Below are 23,938 nucleotides of genomic sequence, written 5' to 3'. Positions count from 1 at the left end.
ACTGTAAAATTGGTGTAAAATTATTTTTCTTGCTTCCTCAGCCTATGTTTGTGGGAATCTGAAATCACTGTCAGCTCTTTGGAGCACTGAAGGTTTGAAGACAGCCTCTGCCCAGGAATACCAGGCAGTCCTTACCTCAACAGCAATAAATTAGAGAAAAGAGAAGAACATGCATTGCCAGGAGTCCTGTGCAACGTGACAGTTGAGGGAAAACAAAGATAAATTTTTTGGTGTTACCAGCAAGTTATAAAGCATTAATTATTAGCCAGTACTGCTCTGCAAGCCAATGTAGATTGGAGGGTCAGTGCTAGCAGGCATCTCCCATCAACTCACACAGCCATCAGGCACCCAAAAAGCTTCAAGACCTGTGAGTCCCTATCACCAGGTGTTGCCTCTACTTGGCCAAATGTCTGATGGTTGCACCAATGTTGGCACACGGCTTGGTTGCTATGAACTCATAAGACCCATGTGTGTAGGAGCCACCACCGCAGGCTCCTACACACAAAGCACGCAGGCGGATCAGGCATTTGACTTTGCCACGTGAGATGATCTTGTGCTCTGCCTTTCTAATTAGGTCAAGAGGAAAAAGATGCTCCCGCAGCTTCAGGGGCTCGGGGTAACTAATTCAGCACTAGAGTGGCAATTACTCCAGAGACGGCGTTGTGTCCCATAGATGTATTTTAAGCATTGAACACAGCTAATGAAGCTATTAAGAGGGAACAAAATTTTAGCCATTTCAGTGAACCAGCTAAGTTGCAATGCCCTCAGACAGGCTGGAATGGATGTCTGTAGCACTAAAATGTCACACAGTTGTATGTGAGAAGATTGTCCACTAACGATGGGCTTCAGCCAAGCCAACATTTGGCCACTCACAGTTTCCTTGGGCTGCCCACAGCCCGCAGCCTAGCTCAGCTGAAGTTACTGCTTTGTTTGCAGCCAGAATGGGCTTTGTGAGTTGCCAAAATAATCCTGAGATTTCACATAAGCAACAAGTTTGTGTACTATTTCTGAGCTATAAAATTTTCCAAAAAAGGCAAAATGATCACTTCAGTGAGAAGGGTTTTGAACAAGTTTTTGTTCAATTAGTGCAACTTGATTTATTGCTAGGTGAGCCCTCAAACAGCCTGTAATTACAGACCCACAACTGCAAAGTAGGAAGATTATGAAGGTTAAACATATCAAGTCTTTGCATAAGAAGGAAGTGATCAATAAAAAAAAAAAAATAGAGTTAACGAGAGATAAAAGGATTCAAGAGCGTGGCAGATAGGTTCGTGCTACGACGTTCTGTAATGAAAGGAGACAGCACAGCAAATGAAAGCAGAAAACCCTGATATTGCTCAGAGTACTATTAGAAATCTTAGGTGTAGTCTTCACAAATAACTCGCATTTTAAGGGCAAGTGCACTTTCTTTTCAGTCCCACATTTACCTGCTGTGCTAATGCAGTGTCCTCTCACATTCATTGTTGAAAATTAATTACTTGAGTAATAAGGATATATAAAAAAATATCTTCAGACAGGTTATAAAAAGAGTTGTTTGCACTGAAGAGAAGTTGCCCACTGCATTTTAAGTTTGCAGCATGAATAAATCTCTTTGTGTTCTCGTTTCAGTGCTTTCTCACACACTGTGTCCCACCATTGTGCTAGAAGGGAGAGACAAATAGTCTTTTGGGCTAGCTAACATTGTCCCAGAAGGCTTACTCTTAAAGACCATTTTCTGCTTTTTGCAATCTTAAATCCCATGGGAGGAGAAACTTCCCGTGCCGCCCCAGAGGCAGGCTTGCCCTCTATTACATTTCACTTTAAGGAAATATTTTCCTGATCTTCAGCCTTTATGTCTCACTTGCTTAATTCCTTCCCACTGCACCTAGTTAGATTCCCTTGTACAGTCGTAAATAATTAATCACCTCCTTCATTCATTTCAAACACTTATTGAATACAGAGCAGAGAACAAGAATTACTCATAGGAAGAAAAGGAATGGGAACTGGATGAGAGAGGACCAGTTGAGAGGCGAGGAAGGGGGAAAGAATGATGCTCCAAGCATAAAATCCAAGCTGCTGGTAAGAGTAAAAGGGATAGAGGAGCACTGCAGTGCCCCGTGGCTGATTCATGCTGCTTACTTTTGCATATTAATTTGGGAAGGCAAAACACAGTTCCTCATGGGGCTTTGAAGTGCTCTGCTCAGAAGAAGGTATCCTTTGATGCCTGTCAGTCCAAACCAGCAGCAGTGTGCAGGTAGTTCCCCAGGCATGGCTGGGCAACCGAACGTAAAATAGGAGCGGTGGTGAGTGCACCATGAACACAAGCCCTGCAGCCATTTAGATGCCCTGCAAGCCTTCGGCAGGTGAAAGCTGCTCGGGGGAAGGCAGTTCTGCGTATATGCAGAAGCAGGACTCAAGAGAGCTTCCGGCACTGATAGTGATGCTCCTCACAAGCTTGCTTTCCCAAGGGCATGGGTGGATTTTGCTGCACAAAATCTATTTTGAAGGGGGTTTTTTTTGGTTTTTTTTTTTTTTCTGTGTATTTTGTCTCCTTAGACCTTGAAGGCTGACTATATCAAATTTCTAGGCAAGCCCAGAAATGCATTCCTAGAGTGCGAGTGCTCCTTCCTAGCAGAAGGCATGCCCCAGTGCCCTGAGTCCAGCTACCACGAGCTGGGTACCCAACCAGGATGCTAAAGTTGGGTCTCTGCACCAGGATCCCTTCCTCACTCTCCTTCAGCAGAGAACAAGCAGTTTCTTCAGATACATAATAGGTCATGCTAAGGTCTGACCCCCATCTGGCGATATCTCTCTAGCTTTCCCAATAGGTGTCCAGGGATGCTCAAACAACCAAACACCTTGGTTAACTGAGCCCAAGGGCTGGCTACACAAAAGCTCTTATGTCTAACTAGGCAACTTGGCACCAGTGCCCTGGGTTGAACTCCACAGCCCTGGGGACTGTAGGTAAGAAATATTTCTGTACTTTGCCAAGGAAGAGAGGGTAGTCAGCAAGCAGGGAGATGGCTAACTGTGAACAGAAAACAGTAAGGCTAAATGAGCTGAAGAAAACAAGGCTGGAGGAGAAGGGGACACTGTGAACGCCTCCTGTTAAACCTGTTTGCCCTCCATGCAAAGTTACAATCCAGCTGCTTGGTGTTGTTTCCACGAGTCGTGCACTTTTTATTTATTCACACCTGGGAACATGACCTCTCATCCAGGAGCTCTGTTCCACTGAGAGTAAATTTATGGCTGGCATCTGCTCCTGCACCAGGCACACGGAGGTGATTTACGGTAAAGAAATTGCATTCTGACCCAGTGACAAGCCATTTTGCCGAGATGTTGAAGATATAAACAGTCAGGCTGTGGCATAAGCACGGGTACAATTTCAGTAGTTGTGGAAACTCTTACACCTCCCAGTCCACCCCACAGCCCCACTGCTGTTGTTCAGAAGTTGGACGCGGCTATAACTCTTCTGTGAAGTAGCAAGAACACTACAAGGGAGGCATATGGGCCAGGATGGGACAGTGCTGCCGTTTTCTTTTTATTGGGAAATATATTTTGGCACAAATGAGAACTGTCTAGTAAGCAAGCATCCCCAGTCATGAAGACGGTGCTTGGAAGTGACAGGGAAGTGGGGCATCTCACGTGGGAATTTGTGGTAGCATTTGACTGTCTAAGGCCCATGAAGAGGACCATGGGATCCGCTGGCTTGGCAGATGGTGTTTGCAAAAAAAAAAAAAAAAAAATTAACTGAAAGCAGACCTGCCTATGCAACCTCATTTGCTGGTCTTGTTTCTCCTTGATCTGTGTATGGCCATGGTTTGAGACAGGAACCTGGGATGTGGGAAGGGGAGGAAAAATGGCCCTTCATGACCCCTTCCTCTCCCTGCACATATGCTGGTCAAGGTCTTCATGTCTTTCTAGTCAGCATGTTCTCAGTCCTTAACTGAGTGGCGGTGTTATTATTTTCCCTTACCCTACCCACAAGATTGCTGGAAACCTGAGGTTTGCAGAGAGTGTGCGGACAAAGGTGAGCTGCAAAAAAAGCTGGGATGAAAACAGGAGAGCAGGAGGCCCTAAACTTTGTGCCACAAGTTGTGCTCATGCCTGTGGAAAGGAAGAATGTCTTTGGCTGCTGGCAGCAGACCTACACCTGCTTAACAAGGACATGGGTGGGTAGGTGGATTCCTGTCACCTGCAAGCACAAGGATCTTGGCCATCCTGGAAGTGCTCCAGCCATAGCTTTGGCTTTGTCACTACTGAGGGCATGCATAAGCACTAGTAGCAGTTTGGATCAGTGAAAGCATTGCCCAAGAGTGTGCTTCACAGCATGGTGGTGAGCAGAAATCCCAGTCCTGCCTCCCAAGTGCTGTGTGACTAGTTACAGTGCACCTACTAGAGAACAACCTTTGTTTCCTTTATTAGCACCTTCTGGAGTTCCCTTGTTTTTTAATATATTCTCATTTTGGTATGAAAGTAGAAGAGAGGAGTGGGTGAGATACCATCATGTGCTATCTGTCTCCTCAGCCTGGACTTGCATTAGGTAGAAGGACCTGTAGAAGGACAAGTGCAACCCAAGGCAAGTGCAAGTGCAACATCCATATTTCACACCGCTTCATATCCCATCCCGCTGAGTTTGCAGATGACACCAAATTGATGGGGAGTGACCAAGGGCAGGACTGCCATTCAGAGCGACCTCGACAGGCTGGAGGAAAGGGCCAGCAGGAACTTTGTGAAATTCAAGAAGGACAATTCAAGAAGCCTTAAATTAGTGATGACTGGCACGATGATGAAGGCTAAGCTGTGTGCCATCATTTACTTCACAAAGCAGCATGGTCTACTAACCAGACACAACACCCTCTAAAACAAAGGTTGGCGTTCCATGTATTTTTTTTTCTTTCTTTAACAGGAATTTGTATTTGGTGTGGCTTAACTGTATTTCAGAAGGTCGTCAGACTAACTGTCAGACTGCTTCCCTGAAACATTTTTGTACTATTGTTTAAAAAAAAAAAATTAAAACAGTTGGCATTAATAAAAATGTCAGTGTGAAATTCATCTCCTGATCTTGTGTTCTGTTTGAAGCCTGAAAAAGTGTTGCTGCTTTCAAAGGACCTAAACCTCTGAGGGAAGAGCAGAGGTCACATGTCGATGGTGTCTTTAACAGCCCCAGGGAAACCCTTGTTCTCAGCCTTCTCCTCTTCTGCTCTCAATCAGTGCTGGGTCTTAGGGCAGCTGACTGAGCACATACCATACTGATTGTAAGTAGATCATCTTGTGTAATCTGAATAAAGATGGTAGTCAAGCACTAAAGAACTAACCAGGACAGACTTTGGAAGGTAAAGGAAAGGGAGAATAATTGTGAATAAGCAAATTCCTATTAAACAAAGACCTGAAAAGTTGAGGGACTCTGAAGAGGGAATAGTATTGTGCAAATGCTGCTGATGCCAAGCACGATGAGGCAGGGCAGGGATACACACCAGAAATGGGCAAGTTCATAGGTAGCGGAGGTGCAGTGCTCTTGAACAGTATCGCATTGGTTGGTATCCCTAGGGCTAGTGTGGCTACATGGTCAGAAGTGAGATTTGAAACAGGAATTCTGTTTGTCCTGAGTCATATCTGTTAACTTGACTGATGTTTTTTCCTGCTGTCAGCACTGCAGAGCCAATGTAATTTCAGAGGAGTAAGCTGGTTTCTCTTCTGCTTCTTGCACATTGACAAAATAACATGCAAAGTTGTAATTCCAGCATGACTGGTGATGTATGAAATGAGAAGGACTGTAGCTGCAAGTTGAGGTGATCTTGTTTTGATTTTAAACAATGCAAATGACATGCAAGCAGTTGAAGGAGAGTGACAAAAAATAACAAGCTTGTGGTCAGTGAGCAAACTGAATAGTCTCAGCAGACTGACTGATGTCTTCTGCATGCAAATAAAGTAGATTTTAATTCTTCATGAAAGTAAGTTTGAGATTTGTCCAGTTAATATGAAATCTTTTTTACCATTGGAGACAAACTGGCTCAGGAGAGGGTCAGGACAAGAACAGCAAGAGTTATTGTGGATGAGGAAAGAGATGAAATGGGGCTCATATGATGATTAGCGAGGATATTGCCCATAAGAACCGAGTGTATTTGCTAGGGCTGTTGAGGGCGCAGTGTCCCAGCACACATCAGGGATACCTAAATGATACAGAAGCTAGCTTTTAACAAGGACTCCACGGTACCTATTCAAGTTAAACATGTTTGAAGAAACCTTGATATATTCTTTCTTCCCCCTCAGGCAGTTTCACTGGTTTCTGTGTCAAATCTTAGATAAAGACCTAAACTATGTAGGTAATAGTGGGGTCCTTTATTCCTAGGACAGGCTTATAATGGAAATAAAAGCAATACAAGTTTTCCCAGCAGCCGTAGGAGGAGTTTGCCACCATGTCTCTTCTATCACTGTCAGGCATAATGAGATAGTCCTGCCTGGATGAGTCCTGGTGATTGAGTGATGACAAAAATCTGCATTGATTCTTGCTCACAGAAACATTGGGGTGAAAAAATCTCCTTCAATGTCTGGAGCAGAAAGGTTTTTCTTAACGATTAAACTTACTACATGCACGCATTTCTTCACTGAGAGGGTGGTCGGTCACTGGGACAGGCTCCCCAGGGAAGTGGTCACGGCCCCAAGCCTGTCAGAGTTCAAGGAGCGTCTGGATGATGCTCTTACTCATATGGTTTAGTTTTAGGTAGTCCTGCGAGGAGCAGGGAGTTGGACTCAATGATCCTTATGGGTCCCTTTCCAACTTGAGATACTCTATGATTCTATGATTCTAAATGCAGAGACCTACACCGGGGAAGGAAAAGGTGCTTGCAGTGATAAAGGCTGGGGATGGACAGGCTGGGGAGGAGCTCTGCTGAAAAGGACCTGGGTGGGTCCTGGTGGGAGGTGACCACAAGCCAGCAGTGTGTCCTGGCAGCAAAGCAAGCCAACATCCTAGGCTGCATGAAGAGCAGCAGAGCCAGGACAATGAGGGAAGTGATTATCACCCTCCCGCCCCAGAGACTTGTAGTATACCACATCTAGATGCTGCATCCAATTTTTGATTCCTCCAGTACAGAAAAGTAATGGACAAACTGGAGGGGGTTCAGTGGAGCACTCGCCTACCAGCAGAGGCTCATGGAGCTGGGCTTGTTCAGCCTGGAGCAGAGCCAGCTTTGGGGGCACCTAACAGCAGTGCCCTCCCCTGATATCTATGAGGAACTTATCAAGAAGTTTTGCAGGGCTTTTTGCAGTGGCACATGGCAGGGTGTGAGAGGCAAGGGGCATAAGTTGTAACAAGAGAGGTTCAGGCTGGATATCAGGAAAAACATCTTCACCATGAGGACAGCCAAGTAGTGCAACAAATTGCCCAGAGAAGCCGTGAAGGTTCCTGCTTTTTATTTTACTATTCTTTTGAGCAGGAGGATCCAAGGTCTGGGTTGGAGGTGGGGAGAGGGGGTAGCGCCAGTGTGTGGCATGATTACACCAGGATCAGAGACCAAGGTTCCAAGGTTAGTGTGGCCCAATGTGATACTTTGGCCACATCCACAAGAAAGGTAAGCCATCATTTCCTAGGGATCCTCAGCACCAAAGTTGAATAGCATGAAACTAATGCCAGAGGTGCTCTATAGGTCACGTAAGTCCTTGGGGGTCTGGCTGTTCTGTCATAGGGATAGTCTGCATACACTTATCCCCTAGAAAGCAGTCCCATTGCAGTCGGTGGGGTTTTTTGGCACAATTCCCACTGTGGGATGTCACTTGGGACTCATTTGTTAACAGTAGGATTCACTGAATTTCACCTTCAGCCGTCTACAAATTAGACCCCTAGAGCTCAAATCTTTTTTATAAATGCAGGCATCAATGCCATTTGAGTTGCCCTGGAGTATCTAACATGGCCCAGGTTTTGGAACGTTAATAAAGGCCTTAAAGTAGAATTCAGCTCACAGACTCATCCTTCTAAGCTTAGGAAGCCTTAGCCAGGTATCTGGATGCACCAGACACATACGTTTATGCTATTTAGAGCCCTTGAAATGGCCTAGGATACCCCATGTTGGAGGTCACAGGTGTCCTATTCATCCTGCATCATGTCTGCAGGACCTTCATGGATGTTTTGGAGACTCTAGGAATCTCAAACAGCACTAGATGCCTACGTCTGGCAAACAAATTGAGCCGTACTTGCTTACTTCAGGGCAAGCAGAATAACTCTGCTGACGAGTTTACTGTTGCCTAGCATGGGAGCTATGACTCTTGGTGCACCTGGAAACACCTCAACCTAGGTCTCTGAGTTAGCTAAGCTAGTCATACAGGGCTTGACTGACTTGCCTAAACAGAGCTGCCTAGTGTCAGAGATACCTAAAATAGTCTGAGACACCCACATGGGGCTGGCAGATATGACAAAGGACCTAGAGGAGACCTGTGCCCTTCTGTTGCAGTGGTTGCAGCTAGTGGTTAAGCAGGGTATTCTCAGGCACTGGGAGCAATACTCGATGTCTCTACTAAGAAAACTGAATTCTGCTCCTGTTCTCCTCTTACAGCCAATGGAAAGTCAGCAACGCCTCCAGCCAGCTCCTCTGCTCCCTGGGCTTAGGCATACTGCTTCAGGTGGGACTAACTGTCTCCAGGATGCATTTCTGTTACCCTGACTAGCAGAGATGTCTACAGGGTTAAGCAGCGGTATGCGTCTGCTTTGAGGGGTGCTGGGCTGAGGTTGAGGTTGAGCAGATACATTGGTATCTCAGCACCTTTATGGTCTACACCCAAGAGACCTGACCAGGGACCTATATGGTATCACTGTGGCCTGAAAGAGCACTTGTGCCTATGCTGTTGCATAAAACAGCACATTGCCTTCCTCCATTATTGCTGCTGCTTGTCCATTTTTATCTGCAATGACACTGGTATCAGGTCAGTTTGACTGACTTTTAGGTTTCTTCTGATTTCCAGATGACGTCTCTTCTCTAATAGGTCCTGTGCATCCAGGTATCCCCCACTCCCCAGGTGATACTGACTCTTCTCCCGTGTCAAAGCCACAGGGCTTTAAATCACATGTGCATCAATGAGAAGCAACTGTATCTATTCAGAGGAGGATGACTGAATGAAAAAGTATTTTACCTTCACCCATGCTTCCTATTGACTTCTAAATAAATATGCATTATCCCATGGTTCCCCACTACATTTTCAACTCCACCTGCGTGAGAAGGACAGGACAACTGCAAAAATTTATTTAAGTATGTTCATTTTAGCATTGAACTTAGGCTTACGGATATGGGAAAACTGTTAGTCATGATGCAGAAAAAGAGGAAATGTCAAAAATTATCTTCCTTCACATACCTACATGTCAGGAAAAGGGTAAAATGGTTTCTGGTCCAACTCTGTAACAGTCTGCTTAGCTACCATTGCTGTTAAAGATAAAATATTTCCAAGCAGGTAGCTCCAGGTACCTTGGACTGAGAATGGGACAGAGAGCTCTGATCCATTGATACAAACCTTTAGGACTCTTCAAGCACACCAGCAGCATCCCAGACAATGGGGAACATGCTGTTCTCATGCTCACATTCATAAAAGACAAGCAGGATGACCCAGCTCATGGTAGGCTAGTTTGACATTACTTTGGCAAAATTATGGACATAGTGATATGGGTATAAAGGGGTAGGAGACATTAAAGAAGAAGCAAACAATTAATGCCAATCAACATGCTTTTTAGGGAGGAAAGGTTGTCAAACTCGATTTCATTCTTTGATGTGATTGTAGGTTTTGGCTGATAAAAGTAATTGCAAAGACAGAATATACTCTGACTTCTGTATGTTTCACAGTGTAGCAGATCCTGATTAAAAAATTAGCATTCCACCCTATCAATACAAGGCACATAAAATGGATTAAGAATTGGCTGACGTGTCAACAAAGAAGCTGTCAAAGGGGAATCACTCCAGGAGAGTATTTTTTTAGAGGGGTTCTGCAGGGATGAGTAATAGGTCTGAATGCTATTGAATATTTTCACTAATGACTTGGAAGTAAATATTAAAACTGCTGATAACATTGGAAAATAATGAAGAGGACTAGGAGTTATACAAAAGTGCTCTCAGTACGGTTGTAAGCAAGCTTTCGAGTCTAAGAACAGGCAAGCAAACCACACACGCAGGAACCTGGAGCAGAACACATCTGAGAGGGATTTAGGCATACTAAAGAAGCAACCCAAAATAATTCTGCCAGTATGGTGCTTTGTGGCTTTTGCATGTTATTCTTTGCGAGGACTGATGCAAGCCCTGACTATGTAATTCAGAGGAGTAAAGTAGGGATGAAATTTTTAATTTCTGCATGTTGCATCACTAGACTGATGTTGAAGTAATGCATCTGGCTCTGATAACCCAAATTTAGAAAGGATGTCAGGAAAAAAAAAAAAGGAAAAAAAAAAAAAGAAGGTTGTGGAAATAAACCACAAAAATTATTCAGGGACCAAAAAACCACTATTGTATGTAGATGCTTCCAGAGCATGAAAAAGAACGGGATGAAAAGCAACTCGAGACCTGCTTATGAGTGCCTTTGGGGGGAAAATAGTAGATACAAAAGGGCTCTTTAATGTAGCAGCACTGAGCAGAGCCAGAACCAACAGAGAAAACATCTGCAGGAGCATGGGCAGGGATTCAGCAGATCACGCGCTTCTGGGAAGTGGTAGACTTCCAACCCAGCTCCCAGTGGCTTCGGATGAAGACTGAAACCTTTTGGTTACTCATTTTTTTACTCAATCAAGCATGGGGTAAGGGGAAATTATGGCGTCTTACATGTGAAAGGTGAGACTTGGTGCTTTACTGGTCCCCTCTAACTTGCTACTCAAAGGCATGGAGCTGTGAAACCTACAGTTCAGGGAGCTGATAAACCCACTCCTTACTTTCCCACAGGACTTCATCTCTGGTCTTCTGCCTCTTTCCAAAATCCCTCCCTCCAACACCTCTGTGGTGTCCACCTTCTGGCACCATGCAACATGGGTAAGCCAAGAGTAAAATTTTCAAGCCATTGGTCAGAGGGACGTAAGACAATGCTGAAAATGTTGCCTGGTGTGCTGTCAGGCAGGTTTTTCAGAAGGGAAAACACCAGCAAAACTTTGTACCAGAAGTTAGCCCACTTTCCAAACTGATGCTGTCTCCTTTTGCTGAGAACTCAACAACTTATGCATGTCCTGTGAGTGAGATGTCCCCAGAGCAGCCTGGGGAGGCTGGGACATCGCTCCCTGAAGTCCCATCTTCAGGAAACAACTCTTGAAGATTCAAATGCTTCTCTGTTTATGAAATAAAGTCCACCAGACCTATCACCAATTGTTTATGCTAAAGAGCACACTCCCATTAACGTTAATGGTGCTTTGGAGCATAAATCCTTGCTAATTGATATAGGAATGTATCCCAGAAGAGTTTACTTTACTGCCGATTTAGCTGATAGATATAAATGTGTGAGAGGGAAATATTAGCATTCATGTAAAACAATTAGGTTATCAACAGGGGCGAATGATTCAGAAAATGACTGCAACTTTCCAGCTCCCTGTAACGGAAAAAAAGAGTCTGCTAATGAGGAAAATCAGAGGGAATACAAATATGAGCTAATCGTTGCTATTACTTAATATTTGTGTTACATCAGCAGCCCCTGAAAATCAGGGCTGGGTCCCCACCTGAGCTCTGTGCAGATGGGGGATGGCCAGGACCATCCTGCTGCCCACCAAGGGCAATCCTCTCCATGGCCTCTCCGGGGGAGCCGTATTTCGGGCTTATAAGTCTAACAAACCTGGCTGCTGGATGTCGAGCTCAATAACGCTTACTAAATATGTATGAATAGAGGAGAATGATACAAGCAGCGGATAGATTTTCACAATTTAATTTTTTTTTTTCATTTTCAGATAATATAATGGCATATGAAAAGTGAGGCAGTAATGCAGTTCAAAAGAAAAAAAGAAAGCAACCCCCACCACTCTCCTGGATCTTTCTGCCAAAGGCTGACATTACTGAAAGTTTGCTAAATACAAGAAGTACGGCTATTTCCATAAAAATCGGATTGTTCGAAACCTACAATTTTGTGGCAAATGTACAGCCATCGAAGGAATAAATTTTTCAGTGTACTCAACAGTTTTAGCTATTCGACTCCCATTTAATTCATGGGTTTTGATGTGCAAATGTTTTCCTAAGAGAAGGCTCAGATACAGGAAATGTACAGTAAGCCACACATCTTCCGCTAAGAGATGCTTTGACCTTGAGTGTTGAATCTGTGATTTTGAGCATACGGGGTTTCATTTTTTATTCTAAACCTGTCTAGAATCAGGAGGAAAAAAAGTCACGTACCAAAAAGAAGAATAGTATTGTTTGTGGAATAAATATAGCATCATTTCATTACATTTTCTGATTCACATATTTTAACTATTTCTTAGTTTTAGTGCAAAAGCAGGCACGTTTGCTTTTGCATACAGAAAAAGAAAAGTCTTCATTTTAGTATCTTTTGCTGCGAGTCACTGAATGGTAAGACTTTTTCTCCCCACACACTTCAGTAAGCCTAATTTTCAAGGTCTCTGTTATTAATGATATATCAAACAAATTATATAACATTTGCCTGGGCATGGTTAAAGACCGTGTACCCAGTAAGATTTCATATAACAAAAAGCGCCCAACCCTAGAAACACGTTTTTTTTTTTCCATTTAATGCTCATAAAATTTTACAGACAACAGAATCCTTTCTTAAGCTTTATTTAAGAAATTGAATACTATTATAGTTCAATATATATAAGACACATCCAGTATTGTGTTCCTGATAGCAAGTGCATAGATTTTGTTAAGATATCATTTTTATATTTAAAAATTTTTTTTTTATTTGTTACTCAGTAGCATGTTTCATGATCACACGAAGGGATATTCCCAGTGATTTTGCTAAGAGCATGAGAGAAAAAACAGAACACAGCAAAGTAGTGAAACTACAACAGAGATGAGGAACAAAAACAATCAGGCAAACTATCAGTACAGTCGATTCCTGATAAGTGAATAATCTGATTGCTTGGTCACAATGCTTTATTCACTTATCAGGAATGATTCACACTACATTTTGTTAAACTGTTTTCCTTAGCCTAATACCTAAGAGTCACACTGGGCAAAGGCACACACACTCTGGCAGGCTATTCTTTAATCAGCAAGTCTTGTGACAGTTTGGTAATTTCCCATGGCGATACACATATAGCTAACAAAGAGACATTTTGCTAACACTGCAAGGTGCCTTACATAATTGAAATTAAAAGCATGCATTTAAGCAGGACAAACTGTTCAGCTGCATTGCTTTAAGGAACTCATTTTTCCCCATTGTTGAAATAAAAAGAAAAAAAGAAAGAAAAACCTGTATCTTTCAGCCCTGAGTATTTAAAAGAAACCCAACTGCAGTATAAGTCTTTTTTTTCAGTTGTATTTTTGGAAGAAAAGACCCTTCACAAAGCTCTAGTTTCTTTCCTAAGACCAAGTTTTGGAGAAAAAAAAAAGAAAACATTGACAACAACCTAAAAAACCCAGAGACCAATTCTGATTTCTCATTCATGCAAGTCAAGACTTACTCAACTGAATCCACTGGTGTCAAAATTATCCAAATCGGGATCATAAACTCTAGAGGTGTCAAAGACCCAGGATATAGTCTGACCACCGGTTTCTGCTTTCCTGCCTGGGCTGTCCACTACAGGCTTTGGTTGTTTTAGATTAAGCTTAAGAGTTGCTTGGACCCCTGACCTTTGACAACAGCCCCTGCAAGACGACATCTGAGCTTGTTTGGGACTCCAGACTCATTACTTATTTGCCTTTCATGGAAACGGAAAAGTGAAAAAAGAAAAAAAAAGAAAAAAAATAATTGAGCAATAACAACCAGGCCAACTCATGAGCCACCAGAAAATTTCAAAACTCTTCCAAACGCGGGAGCCAACATCGCTGCTGACACCACACGGAAACACCCAGTGCGCCATGACCTCGTAAGACGTTACTTGGGGGGGGGGGGGGGGGGGGGGGTTCGTGTGTGTGAGCCGAAGCCAGAGTGCCAGAAAGACCAGGGGAGAGGAGACAAGAGGGAGGAGTGTCATTTGGGTCTCATAAGAGCACTTTTAAGTGGTCTTCGATTCCTGAGCATCACAGAAAGTGGGACAAAGGAAAGGGACGGGGGCGTATGGCTTGAATTCCAGAGAGCACTCGCCAGTGCTTCTCTCTCCTCCTTGGGTTTGGTTTGGTTTGGTTTGGTTGGTTTTGTTTCCCCCCCCCCCCCTCTCCAAATTGTAAGGTTTGTATCTGTGATCAAACAGAGGAGAGAAGAGAGACTTTTTGTAAAGCGGAACAACATAGATTTTTCTTTTGCAGCTTTTACTTCATCATGGTAGACACCGGTTGGGGGAGAGCAGAGAGATTCTTGTGAGGAGGAAAAAATTATGGGAAATGAAAGAATAAAAAAAGCTAAAAGCCAACTGTAAAAAATAATGAGAAAAAAAGTGCTATGGTATTCCTTTTGTCCCTTCTGGGATTTGTGTAATACTATTAGCCAATGCTGAGAATGATCTGCTTTGTAAGCCCACAGCAAAAATATCACCCATTTGAACAACAGGGGATCTTTTTTCCATCATTTATTTATCTTTTTTTTTTTTTTTAATTCCGCTGGCTTTAATAGAAAGTCTTCCTGTGCTCACTTGGATTTTATTTTATTTTTTAAAATTATTATATGTATAACTGCACGTAACAAGCTCGATCACCTGGTAGGCTTTTGCAGGCTCTCACAGCCCTAGTTAAGATGTGATTAGTTTCTAAGGAGAGTTTGACTAACACCATATGCCATCAGATTACTGTGCAGTTTGGAAGAAATCCCAAGGCTATATCCTCCTTTTCTTGAATGTTTCATATGGTTCTGCGAAGTAGCGGCAGAGTACTATTATTTTTTTTTAACGACTAGGAAGAATTGATCTCCATAATCCGCATTTTCCAGACTGGCTGCCATGTCACAGCAAAAAAAAAAAATCTTTTCAGGTGGCTTCTGTGTGTTTGTGTGCAGAAGCTTTTGCAGTTAGAAGGCTAACAAAAAGCTACCTTCAATATGGCTTTGCAGGAAACTTATGTAAAATGCCTCCTGCTCAGATAGATCATCCAAGTGATAAGGCATGACTAGGGGGAGGAAGAGAGAAAAACAATAAAAATCAAAGAAACCATAACATGTCTAAAATGTACAAATCCTCTTTTGCCCCCCAATCAGATATTCACTTAGGTGGAATCGACTGTATCTTTTGTACACAACCAACAAATAGAGAAAAAAAAAAACAGGCACGTGAAACAGTGAGGTGTGTAGATGTATTACCAACACAGAATGACCACCAACAATACAACACACAAAGTAGAGAGACAAGTATTAGGAAAATGGTTTAATATTGGAGACAGAAGCAAAAAACTGCATCACACAATAACATACGTTACAAAAATAAGTCTGACTGTTTCAACTACACGGTTATGTTCACAATGAGGACAGAAGAATCAGAAAAAACTCTGATCTAAACAGCAAAAAAGCAAACCCCTAACGTTTTAACTAATACATTTATCCACGCAAAGTGACCGAGTACTCCTAATTCTAATTACCTTATTGTGTAACTGCACGATACAGAATAAAAAGTGAAACTTACCGCCTTTGTTAAGACAAAATTCTAAACACTAGATATAAGCAAAGGGAAAAAAAGAAATCAAGCCAAAGTTTTGAATTCTCTAAACAAAACCAACTCTCTTTCTACCGTCCAGAAATCAAACTTGAAAATCAGTCATGATCGAGGGGGCCCACAAGAGTAAGCCACAAAAATTTCCATTTGTTTTTTAATCTCCAGTATAAAAAGTTCCACTGGTACAAAATGCATAAGTACAATCAAGTTGTAGAAATAGGAAAGCCTGCTTTTTTTTTCTTTTTTTTGTTCTTTTTTTTTTTTTGGCTCAAATTCCATCAAACAACAAAATCCAAATGCATCAATAAAACAGAAACAATACTCAAATGGTCTTACAGTTTCCACTAGATTGCATTAACTTTGGCTTTTCTCAGACAATACTTAAAAACTAGTTTGTAATTCTAAACAAAATGATAGTATTATTAATCTACAAACAACAATTCTCACAGCACAAAAAAAACACAAATACATAGGTTTTTTTTTTTTTTTTTGTATGACATTATCCAAAAAGGTAATGAAACTACAGGATATTTTTTCCTTTTGTTAATTAGCACTTAAGATAATAAAAACAGAAACAGTAAAATGATTCCAGAGTAGCACAAGCCAAGGAACTGTAACCCCTATGGTGAAAGAAAGATGAACTTGTTACTCCTTTGAGGACTGCCATTTCATTGCAATTAGCTAATTTGTTTGAAAGAACAACTAGTCTAGCCTTTTGATTAGAATTTTGTAAAGCAATTTCCCTTGTTTTTCTTCCTCTCTTATTAGGCCCTTGCACCCTTGCAGCTTTTTCCTTTCAATATTTTGAAAGAGAACTGGTAGATAATTTGTCTCCAAGGAGGTGTATGTTTGGGTTTTTTGTTTTGTACTCAATTTTTATTTATTTTTTTAAAATTTTATTTCAAGATGGACACTTTCTCAGCAATGACCCATCTCGGTTGCCTGGAAGTACAGAAACATTCCTCCTCTCCCATTGCTAAGCCAATGTCCCGTGTAGCGTAATTCGGGGCAGCCCGATACCGAGTTACACTGCCTGAGGACCAAAGGCATCACCGCCCTAACTGGACTGGTCAACCCGCAGGACACACTAGGGCATCTAAAAAAGCTTTGGAAATTTATACGGTGGGTACAATGAGAAAAATTAGTGAAACAGTCTAAACGATCCAAATGATGATCTCATATTATATATATATGTACATATATATAATATAATGTACGTGAGATGATACTTTCAATATGCAAAATTGCTGCAAGTAGTACAAAATAGCCCTCAAAGGGTGTAGGAAGGCCCCAGCAGTAGTAAAAACATGTGAGAAAAGTATAGATCATTTATTTATAAGTGCATGTGCTATAAGAAGGAAACTTTTTTGCATCACTAGAGGCTAGTCCTTTCCATCCCAGGGCTCTACATAAAGAAGCATTTAAGTTGGGGATGAGAGACAAGAGTGCACCAGCTGATGTTGTTCATATAGGGCTTTGTTTTTAATTTTAGGCGGCTTCAAATATAATCGGATAGAAATAGGAAGTGGAAGAAGGTATGGCACTTTATCATCAGTAGCAGGTACTGCTGCTCACGCATTGGATTGGCAATGAATTCTCTATACCGGTAGCGAAAAACCAAATTGGTTGTTGGTTACTACTTGTGCGGTAGAAATGCAATCTAATCAGACTTACAAGGCAGTGAAAAGGGCTACCAGCATCTCTTTTTCTGGTTCCTTACACAGAGCTTCCTCCAGCAAACACCCACATCAGTCACAAATATATTCCCATGGACTACTTGAACGAGTAAAGTTACTCCTCTCTATACGAGTGTCTGCAGGAGTAAGCCAATATATTGCCGTTACAAATAATGGCAGGTAACACCAAACATTACAGTGTATGTAAACTTTATCCATAAAAAGTAGTTTAACTGCAGTGCACACTGAATTTTCACCCAGGAAGATCTAGTGCATCTGATTTAAGCAAAAGTTCATTTATTTAAATTACAAAAATATTATTATTTTTTTTTCTCCTCAAGGTTTTCAAATGGTGGATTTACCACTCCTGTCTGGGAGTGGCTCATACAATAGATAATTAAAGAATTGTTTTCTTTTTCTTTTATTTTATTAATACTGAATAGCATATTCCAGCAGCATATTAAAAGCTCTTTAAGAAAAGACAAAATCCCCGAAATCTAAAAAGGAAAACCACAAGTTAATTACGGTTTTAAATAATTTTAGTTATAGATACAGAAGAAATTTAGACACCAGTAAAATATTTTTGTCCTTCAGATCTGCCCTGTGCATTGTTCTGATTTCAACCATGTATTAAATAAACCACAAAAAACTAAGTATATATATATTTATAGATATAGATATATATATAAAAATAAACAGCAAAATGGTGAATGTATAAAAGGTATTAACACTCAAGACAGCTCTGGGTGGAAAGGGTTAAAAGTTCAAAACTTTCTCACCTTAGAGGTTTCCATACAATATGAAGAAAATACATAGTGAGGTTTGCTTTCACAGCATTGATGTGTGCAGAGTGGTTAAAAAAGTGAAACATGGGCACTTATACAATGTTTTACAAAAAACATCAAAGAGAAATAACAAACAATAACAATTTCAGGCAACAAGACCACAGGATAGCAAGTTAACAAACTTTTTAACCTCTTTTTTCTTTAAATATTAGGGATTTATACAAAACACATAATAAAATACCCATGTTATCAAATTACTTCACACAAGAAACACACTGAAGCTCTAGGAAGAAAGTACCTTTGGAATTTGGCACTATAGTTTCACTGATTTTTTTTTTCTTTAAAAGAAAAACCGATCACATTTTGCTGAACACAAACACATCTAAATTGTTCACAATAAAAAAATGACATCAATGCGTCACAAGCCAACACAAACTTATTCTGGAATATTTTTTCATTTTTCACATGAAATTCATTTTTTTAAGCAAACAACTTTTTTTTGTTTTTTTTTTTTTTGAATCTTGTTTTTGTTCTTGTTGTTCAAGTAAACCAATTTTAAACTCGTCTTTTATAAACATAGAACACTTAAGACCATAAGACTCATGATGAAACCACAACTTAATTCACAGAAGCACCAACGTAACACATTTTACAGTAACCTTTCTTCTGTACATTGAAACAGTATAAAATATAGGTAATTTCATGTGCATTAAACCATGGATTGTCTAACTGTGAGTCAGTTCAGCAAAAGGTGACACAAGTAGGTAGCATTTGCCCTAAAACAGGGTAAATATTTTCTTATACTAATCTACAAAAAGTGGTTCTATATATATACTTTAATGAGAAAGTGAGCCACCTAAAATGGCCTTATCAAAAAACTTTACACTGCCTGAAAAATGTAAAAACTATTACAGACCTCTAGAGACTTAAAATCAGACAGTTTTATTTCTCAAACTGTTTTGGAAGTAGTCTGTTAGAAACCAACATTCTGTGCCTCTGGACACATATTGCTATTGTCACCAGTGACCAGGCAGAATGCCAATCCCTGTATAATACTTTCAAGTCTGTTTTTTTTTTTATTTTTTTTTTTACGAAATGAAAAAAAAAAAACAAACCAAAAAACCAAAACAAAAAACCCAAACAAAAAAACCCAAAGGAAAAAAGAAAACCAAAAAAAGGAAAGAAAGAAAAAACATTTTGCCACAGGTTGTTTTTAAATCCTATCATTAATTTATCTAATAATAAATTTCAGTCTTGCATGAATGCAGCAATGTTTTTTCACATTGACTTCCCAGAATTCATAGCTAGATGAGGTCACATGCAAATTTCAAAGGTCAAACTAGATCAAAGGTCAGTAGGAGAACCAAATATGATGTGAGGTCAGAAAGACATCAGAAACAATGACGGGACGATGAAACTTTTTTTTTTTTTTGAGACGCCACAGGGACATGCTAGGCAAACGATGGGCTAACGGGCATGGAGATGTCTAGGGAAAAAACAAGGAAGAGGAAAAAAAGTTACATAGAATCTATGCAGCACAAACAAAATCACTTTTATGGGTGCAGGAGAAAACTAATGCAAATCTTTTATCAGTAGAGTCTATAAGCCGTTCACATAATTTGCATTAACTTACAATACTTGTCAACAAGAGCACAATGGAACCCCAAAAGAATCCATCTGAAAGGAGTCAGAGAGAACGGATTCCTCTTTGGGGAGAAAAGAGAGGAAAGAACCAGTTTCTACAAATGTAACAGAAAGGTACGGGGAGGGGGGAAAAAAGGTCAGACAACTGAACTTTAAACTAGGTAATGGAAACTACGAACAAAATAACCAGACAAATACAAACAAGAGGATAAAAGCATGAACTGTAAAGGGTGTAGGGTTCAACAGTGAAAAAGCGCCCATTCTTGGCACAATCACTCTAGAGACTACTTCAAAGGATCTAGCTAGCATAGAGAGCTGCTCTTTAGGTATCCAATAAGTTAACAATAGGCAATAAATAACTTCCATTATTTCTGAGGCAGTAAAAATTTTGTATAAAAATAGAAATGCTTTTTACAAATAAAATTTACAGGCCTGTGGCTTTCTTTTTTTATTATTATTAAATTTATCTCTCAAGAAACATCAAGTATTGTCACTCATTTTATTTTATTTTTTTATTTTAAACCCTGTAGCTTTAGAAACAGATCTCTAAATCTTTTTTACATTAATCCTTTCCAAAAAAACAAGAACTTAAAAAAAAGTGAAATATAAAGACGACCAGTGTAAAATCAGACTAATATATAACAATACGTTGATTCGAACCGAAAAAAAAATCAAATTTCCTCAAAAAACAAGTTGATGTAGTGGAAAGACTTGTTTCAATTTTTGTTGCAAAATAAGTGCTTCGACTGGCATGAGGCCATTTTGTTTAACCTATAAACTGCTGGTGCCACCCTGGTAAAATACGATCCATCCATAGAAAACAACTTTTATTGTGTGCTAATGGCACCAGGGTTCACAGAGTTAAATTGCACATTTTTGTGTGTGTGTGTGTGTGTGTGTGTGTGTTGCTTTGAATTTCAAGACATTTATTTTTTTTTTTAAAAAGGAGATAAATTATGCTGCAAAACAAAATACAGTAACACAACTCAGTAATTACTTGGCAAGGAAATGGGAGCCAAGTGTAATAAGGACAAGTGGGGAAATGGAAGTGGTAACTGTAAAAATAACTGTCTCTTGGTGAAGGTTGGCTCTATGTTCTTTCTTAACCTGCCTGCAGAGGACAGGTTTGCTCATGGGACTTACCCTAAGAAAGCTAAAATAAGAGCAGTAAGCATCTGGGGTTAAGATCAGTAAGGTTTGCTGTCATTTTTGGAGCGTTTCAGCTGAACCTTCAAGCGTTTCATGCCAATCTGAAAGCCGTTCATAGCCTGGATAGCAGCTTGTGCAGAGACTGGATTGTCATAGCTAACAAAACCTACGAGACACAGAACGGAGGCGGGAGAGAAAGTGAACTGTAGGTTAGAACAAATGTCAGAAGTCGTTTTGTTAGGATTTTATTATTACTATTTATTTGACACATTTACCTCACTTTCAATTAGCTCTTTGATCACACTTCATATCCCATTTCCTCTCCCGTTTCCTTTGCCTTCCCCTTTACCTGCATAATATTTCTTCACTAGCTGGGATGCGGTTGGCCAGTTTTGGTGCAATGCAGTTTCCAATCTGTTATTTATCTACCTACCTTAGAGACTGAAGATACTTATTACTGTGACACTTTTCAGTGTAATATCTACATACCTCCCAGCCTATTAGGAAGTACTATTAGGCCAGTCTGCAGATGTGAAGCTGAAACAGAAAGCCTGGTTACAGAAACAAAACCCAAACTTCGATGCCTATACACATTTGCACACCTGCATGTGAGTACATGGGCACTGGTCCTGCGTGCTATGAAATGCTCATCTCCTTGGGCTTAGCCTAGGACAGTTGCAATATTAATATTTTGTATTTTTACAGCTCCTTCCAGTTCAAGATCTCAAGGTACATTAAATGTTAATTAATTCAGCCTCTTGGTCCCCAAATGGGTATGCAAGCATCAAAATTAAACAGCATCGTAAAGACAACGTCAGGGCTTGACGAGAACCCCAGATCTTCTGCTCCTCAGTTGCGAGCACTAACTATGGGGATAATGCTTGCTCAGGTAATACAGAATGGCTGGCCTGGCTCAGCTTTCTTTTCCCTGGGAGACTAAAAATGCTCTGTTCATAATGGACTTGAATCTCCCTGATTCTGGAAGCTCAAAATTCATTTTCATATCTGGGCCTCCCACTTGCAATTGCAAAGCTCACCTAACTGCTGCTCAGCTCAGCTCTGGCTAATTACTACTGTACTCAGCCTGCTATTATGCATCTGCTTTGAAATGCTCCCTCTTCTTTGCACCTGAATTTGCCTTAACACATATCCCTTCACTCTGTTAAAGCATGGATCCCACACACTTTGTTTTCAGTCCTAACACACGGGCTTCTCAGCGCCTCTCTTCTACCAGCTTTCTTCATTTGTGCTTAGTGCCTGCGTACTTTTCTGATTCGTAACCTCTTTTTACCATCATTTTAACCTGTTCTTTTAAGGCTCTTGCTTACCTTGGACTGCTGCCCTCTTCCATCTTCAGTGTCAGAATGATACACTTTCCCCATTGTAAAGAAAAAAAACCCTTATCAAGTCATCTGGTCCTTGTCCATCTGCTCTCCTTCATAGACCATCCCTGTGGCTTCACCTTAAATCAACTTCACCAAACTATTTAACTTAAGACTCTTCTCTGACAATTCTGGCTAACTTCTGTTCCTTCCACTCAGAAACACCTCTCACTTAAATCTCTGCAGACCTTCTCCTGGCCAAAGCCAATATACTCTATTCATGCTGTTCTGTGGCTGATTATTTGTTACCTCTTTAAGGGATAATAAATGTTCCTCCATACCTTCCTTGGTTTTACTAACTCTTGTCACTTCCTCACTTTCTCCACTAGATCATTTCCTCTTAATACTGCTGCCATATCTTGACGAGCTTCATCACTCTCTTCCTTTCTTCCTTTCCCCTATTTCTTCTAGGAGATCTCATCTGTTCACGTGACTCCAATCACTGTCTTAGCACTGCACTCCTGTGTCTACTTCCATCAGCTCACAGATCTCAGCCTTGGTCTCTAGGATTGCCTCAGGGATAGAAAAGAGATCTACCATGAGTTGGAAGGCAGCTGTAGCACCTTCCAGGCAGGTGCTCCACAACCGAGATGTAGCTACTCTTACCTACCTTGACAATTTAGCATTTTCCTCTACAGCTTTCCTGACCTTCATTTTGTTCTCTTAAGTGCATTGAGAACAGTCTTCTGCTATGAACTTCTCATCACCTTAGTTCCTTTTCTTCTTAGCTAGTTTTAGCCACCTGAAAGTTAAGAAACTGATCTAAACTAGTCACTTAGATGGCCTCTATGAATGGTGAATGAAGAGGAGCAAGCACTCCCAGAGGTGGCTTTTCCACCCACCATTCATGTCACCAATTTAGACACCTCCACTGATGACAGAAGAACAATCAGCTCAGGCTATGCTTACCTTCCAGGGGGGTGAGACAAGTCACCTCATTCTATGTCTCTTTATTAGCTTCCTTGACTCAGCCACAAATTCAAACATACAACCTCTGTGCTGCATCGGTGGCATCAGCCTTTATCATTCAGTTGTTATTGTGATTCACAATTTGTCTCTTTACACAGAATACTATATCTACATTAGCCTGTTACACTTTAATCTTCTCCCTTATTGAGAACCTTCATTTATAAAGCCTACAGAGGAAGCTCTCCCTTTATTTATCTTTTTCTGATTGCACCCATTCATCATTTTTTGTCTGAATTTTAAACCGCACGTTACATGAGGATGGGATGATGTTTCTTATCAATTTTGAAAGACGCTGTCATGACAATTCTGATTTTTGTTTTAAATCTCTAGGTATCTCTATAATCAGGATAAATATTTTTAATCATTCGAGTAGCAATTTTGCTATGAGGCAGACTGCATTTATGCACCGATGTCATTGGGTCCCCCCTCCTCTGCCTTGCTTTTACATCTCTTATTTCTGTTATTCTAAGGTTTATGAAAGGCGAGAGATAAGCTTGAAGAGTGAAACCCTTTGTCTGCTGAATCAGCTAGAGCTCATGAGAACTCATGGAAGAGCACTTCCAGGCGTAAACACTGTCCTGTCATCCTCATCACCATTTAATCTCTTGAGCATTCATTTGAGGTGGACAAGAAAGCAAATAATGCCAAAGTCCATTT

At 40.7% G+C, this 23,938-nt stretch overlaps 1 protein-coding gene across 8 annotated transcripts in view; it reads right to left on the bottom strand.

Moving 5' to 3' along the window:
* Positions 1-15,378: 15,378 nt before the first annotated feature.
* Positions 15,379-23,938, bottom strand: part of CELF2 (CUGBP Elav-like family member 2) — a 262,119-nt gene continuing 253,559 nt past the window's right edge. For all 8 annotated transcript variants that reach the window (XM_072857596.1, XM_072857604.1, XM_072857613.1 and 5 more), the window contains exons 13-14: positions 20,925-21,096; positions 15,379-19,623 (exon numbers count right to left, since the gene is read on the bottom strand). In XM_072857596.1, the coding sequence (XP_072713697.1) occupies positions 20,969-21,096 (128 nt within the window). In that variant the 3' untranslated portion in view covers positions 15,379-19,623; positions 20,925-20,968. The remainder of the gene's footprint in view (positions 19,624-20,924; positions 21,097-23,938) is intronic.

This window comes from Ciconia boyciana, chromosome 1, assembly GCF_034638445.1.
Source record: "Ciconia boyciana chromosome 1, ASM3463844v1, whole genome shotgun sequence".
Taxonomy (NCBI): domain Eukaryota; kingdom Metazoa; phylum Chordata; class Aves; order Ciconiiformes; family Ciconiidae; genus Ciconia; species Ciconia boyciana.
This window is presented reverse-complemented; position numbering and strand designations above follow the sequence as displayed.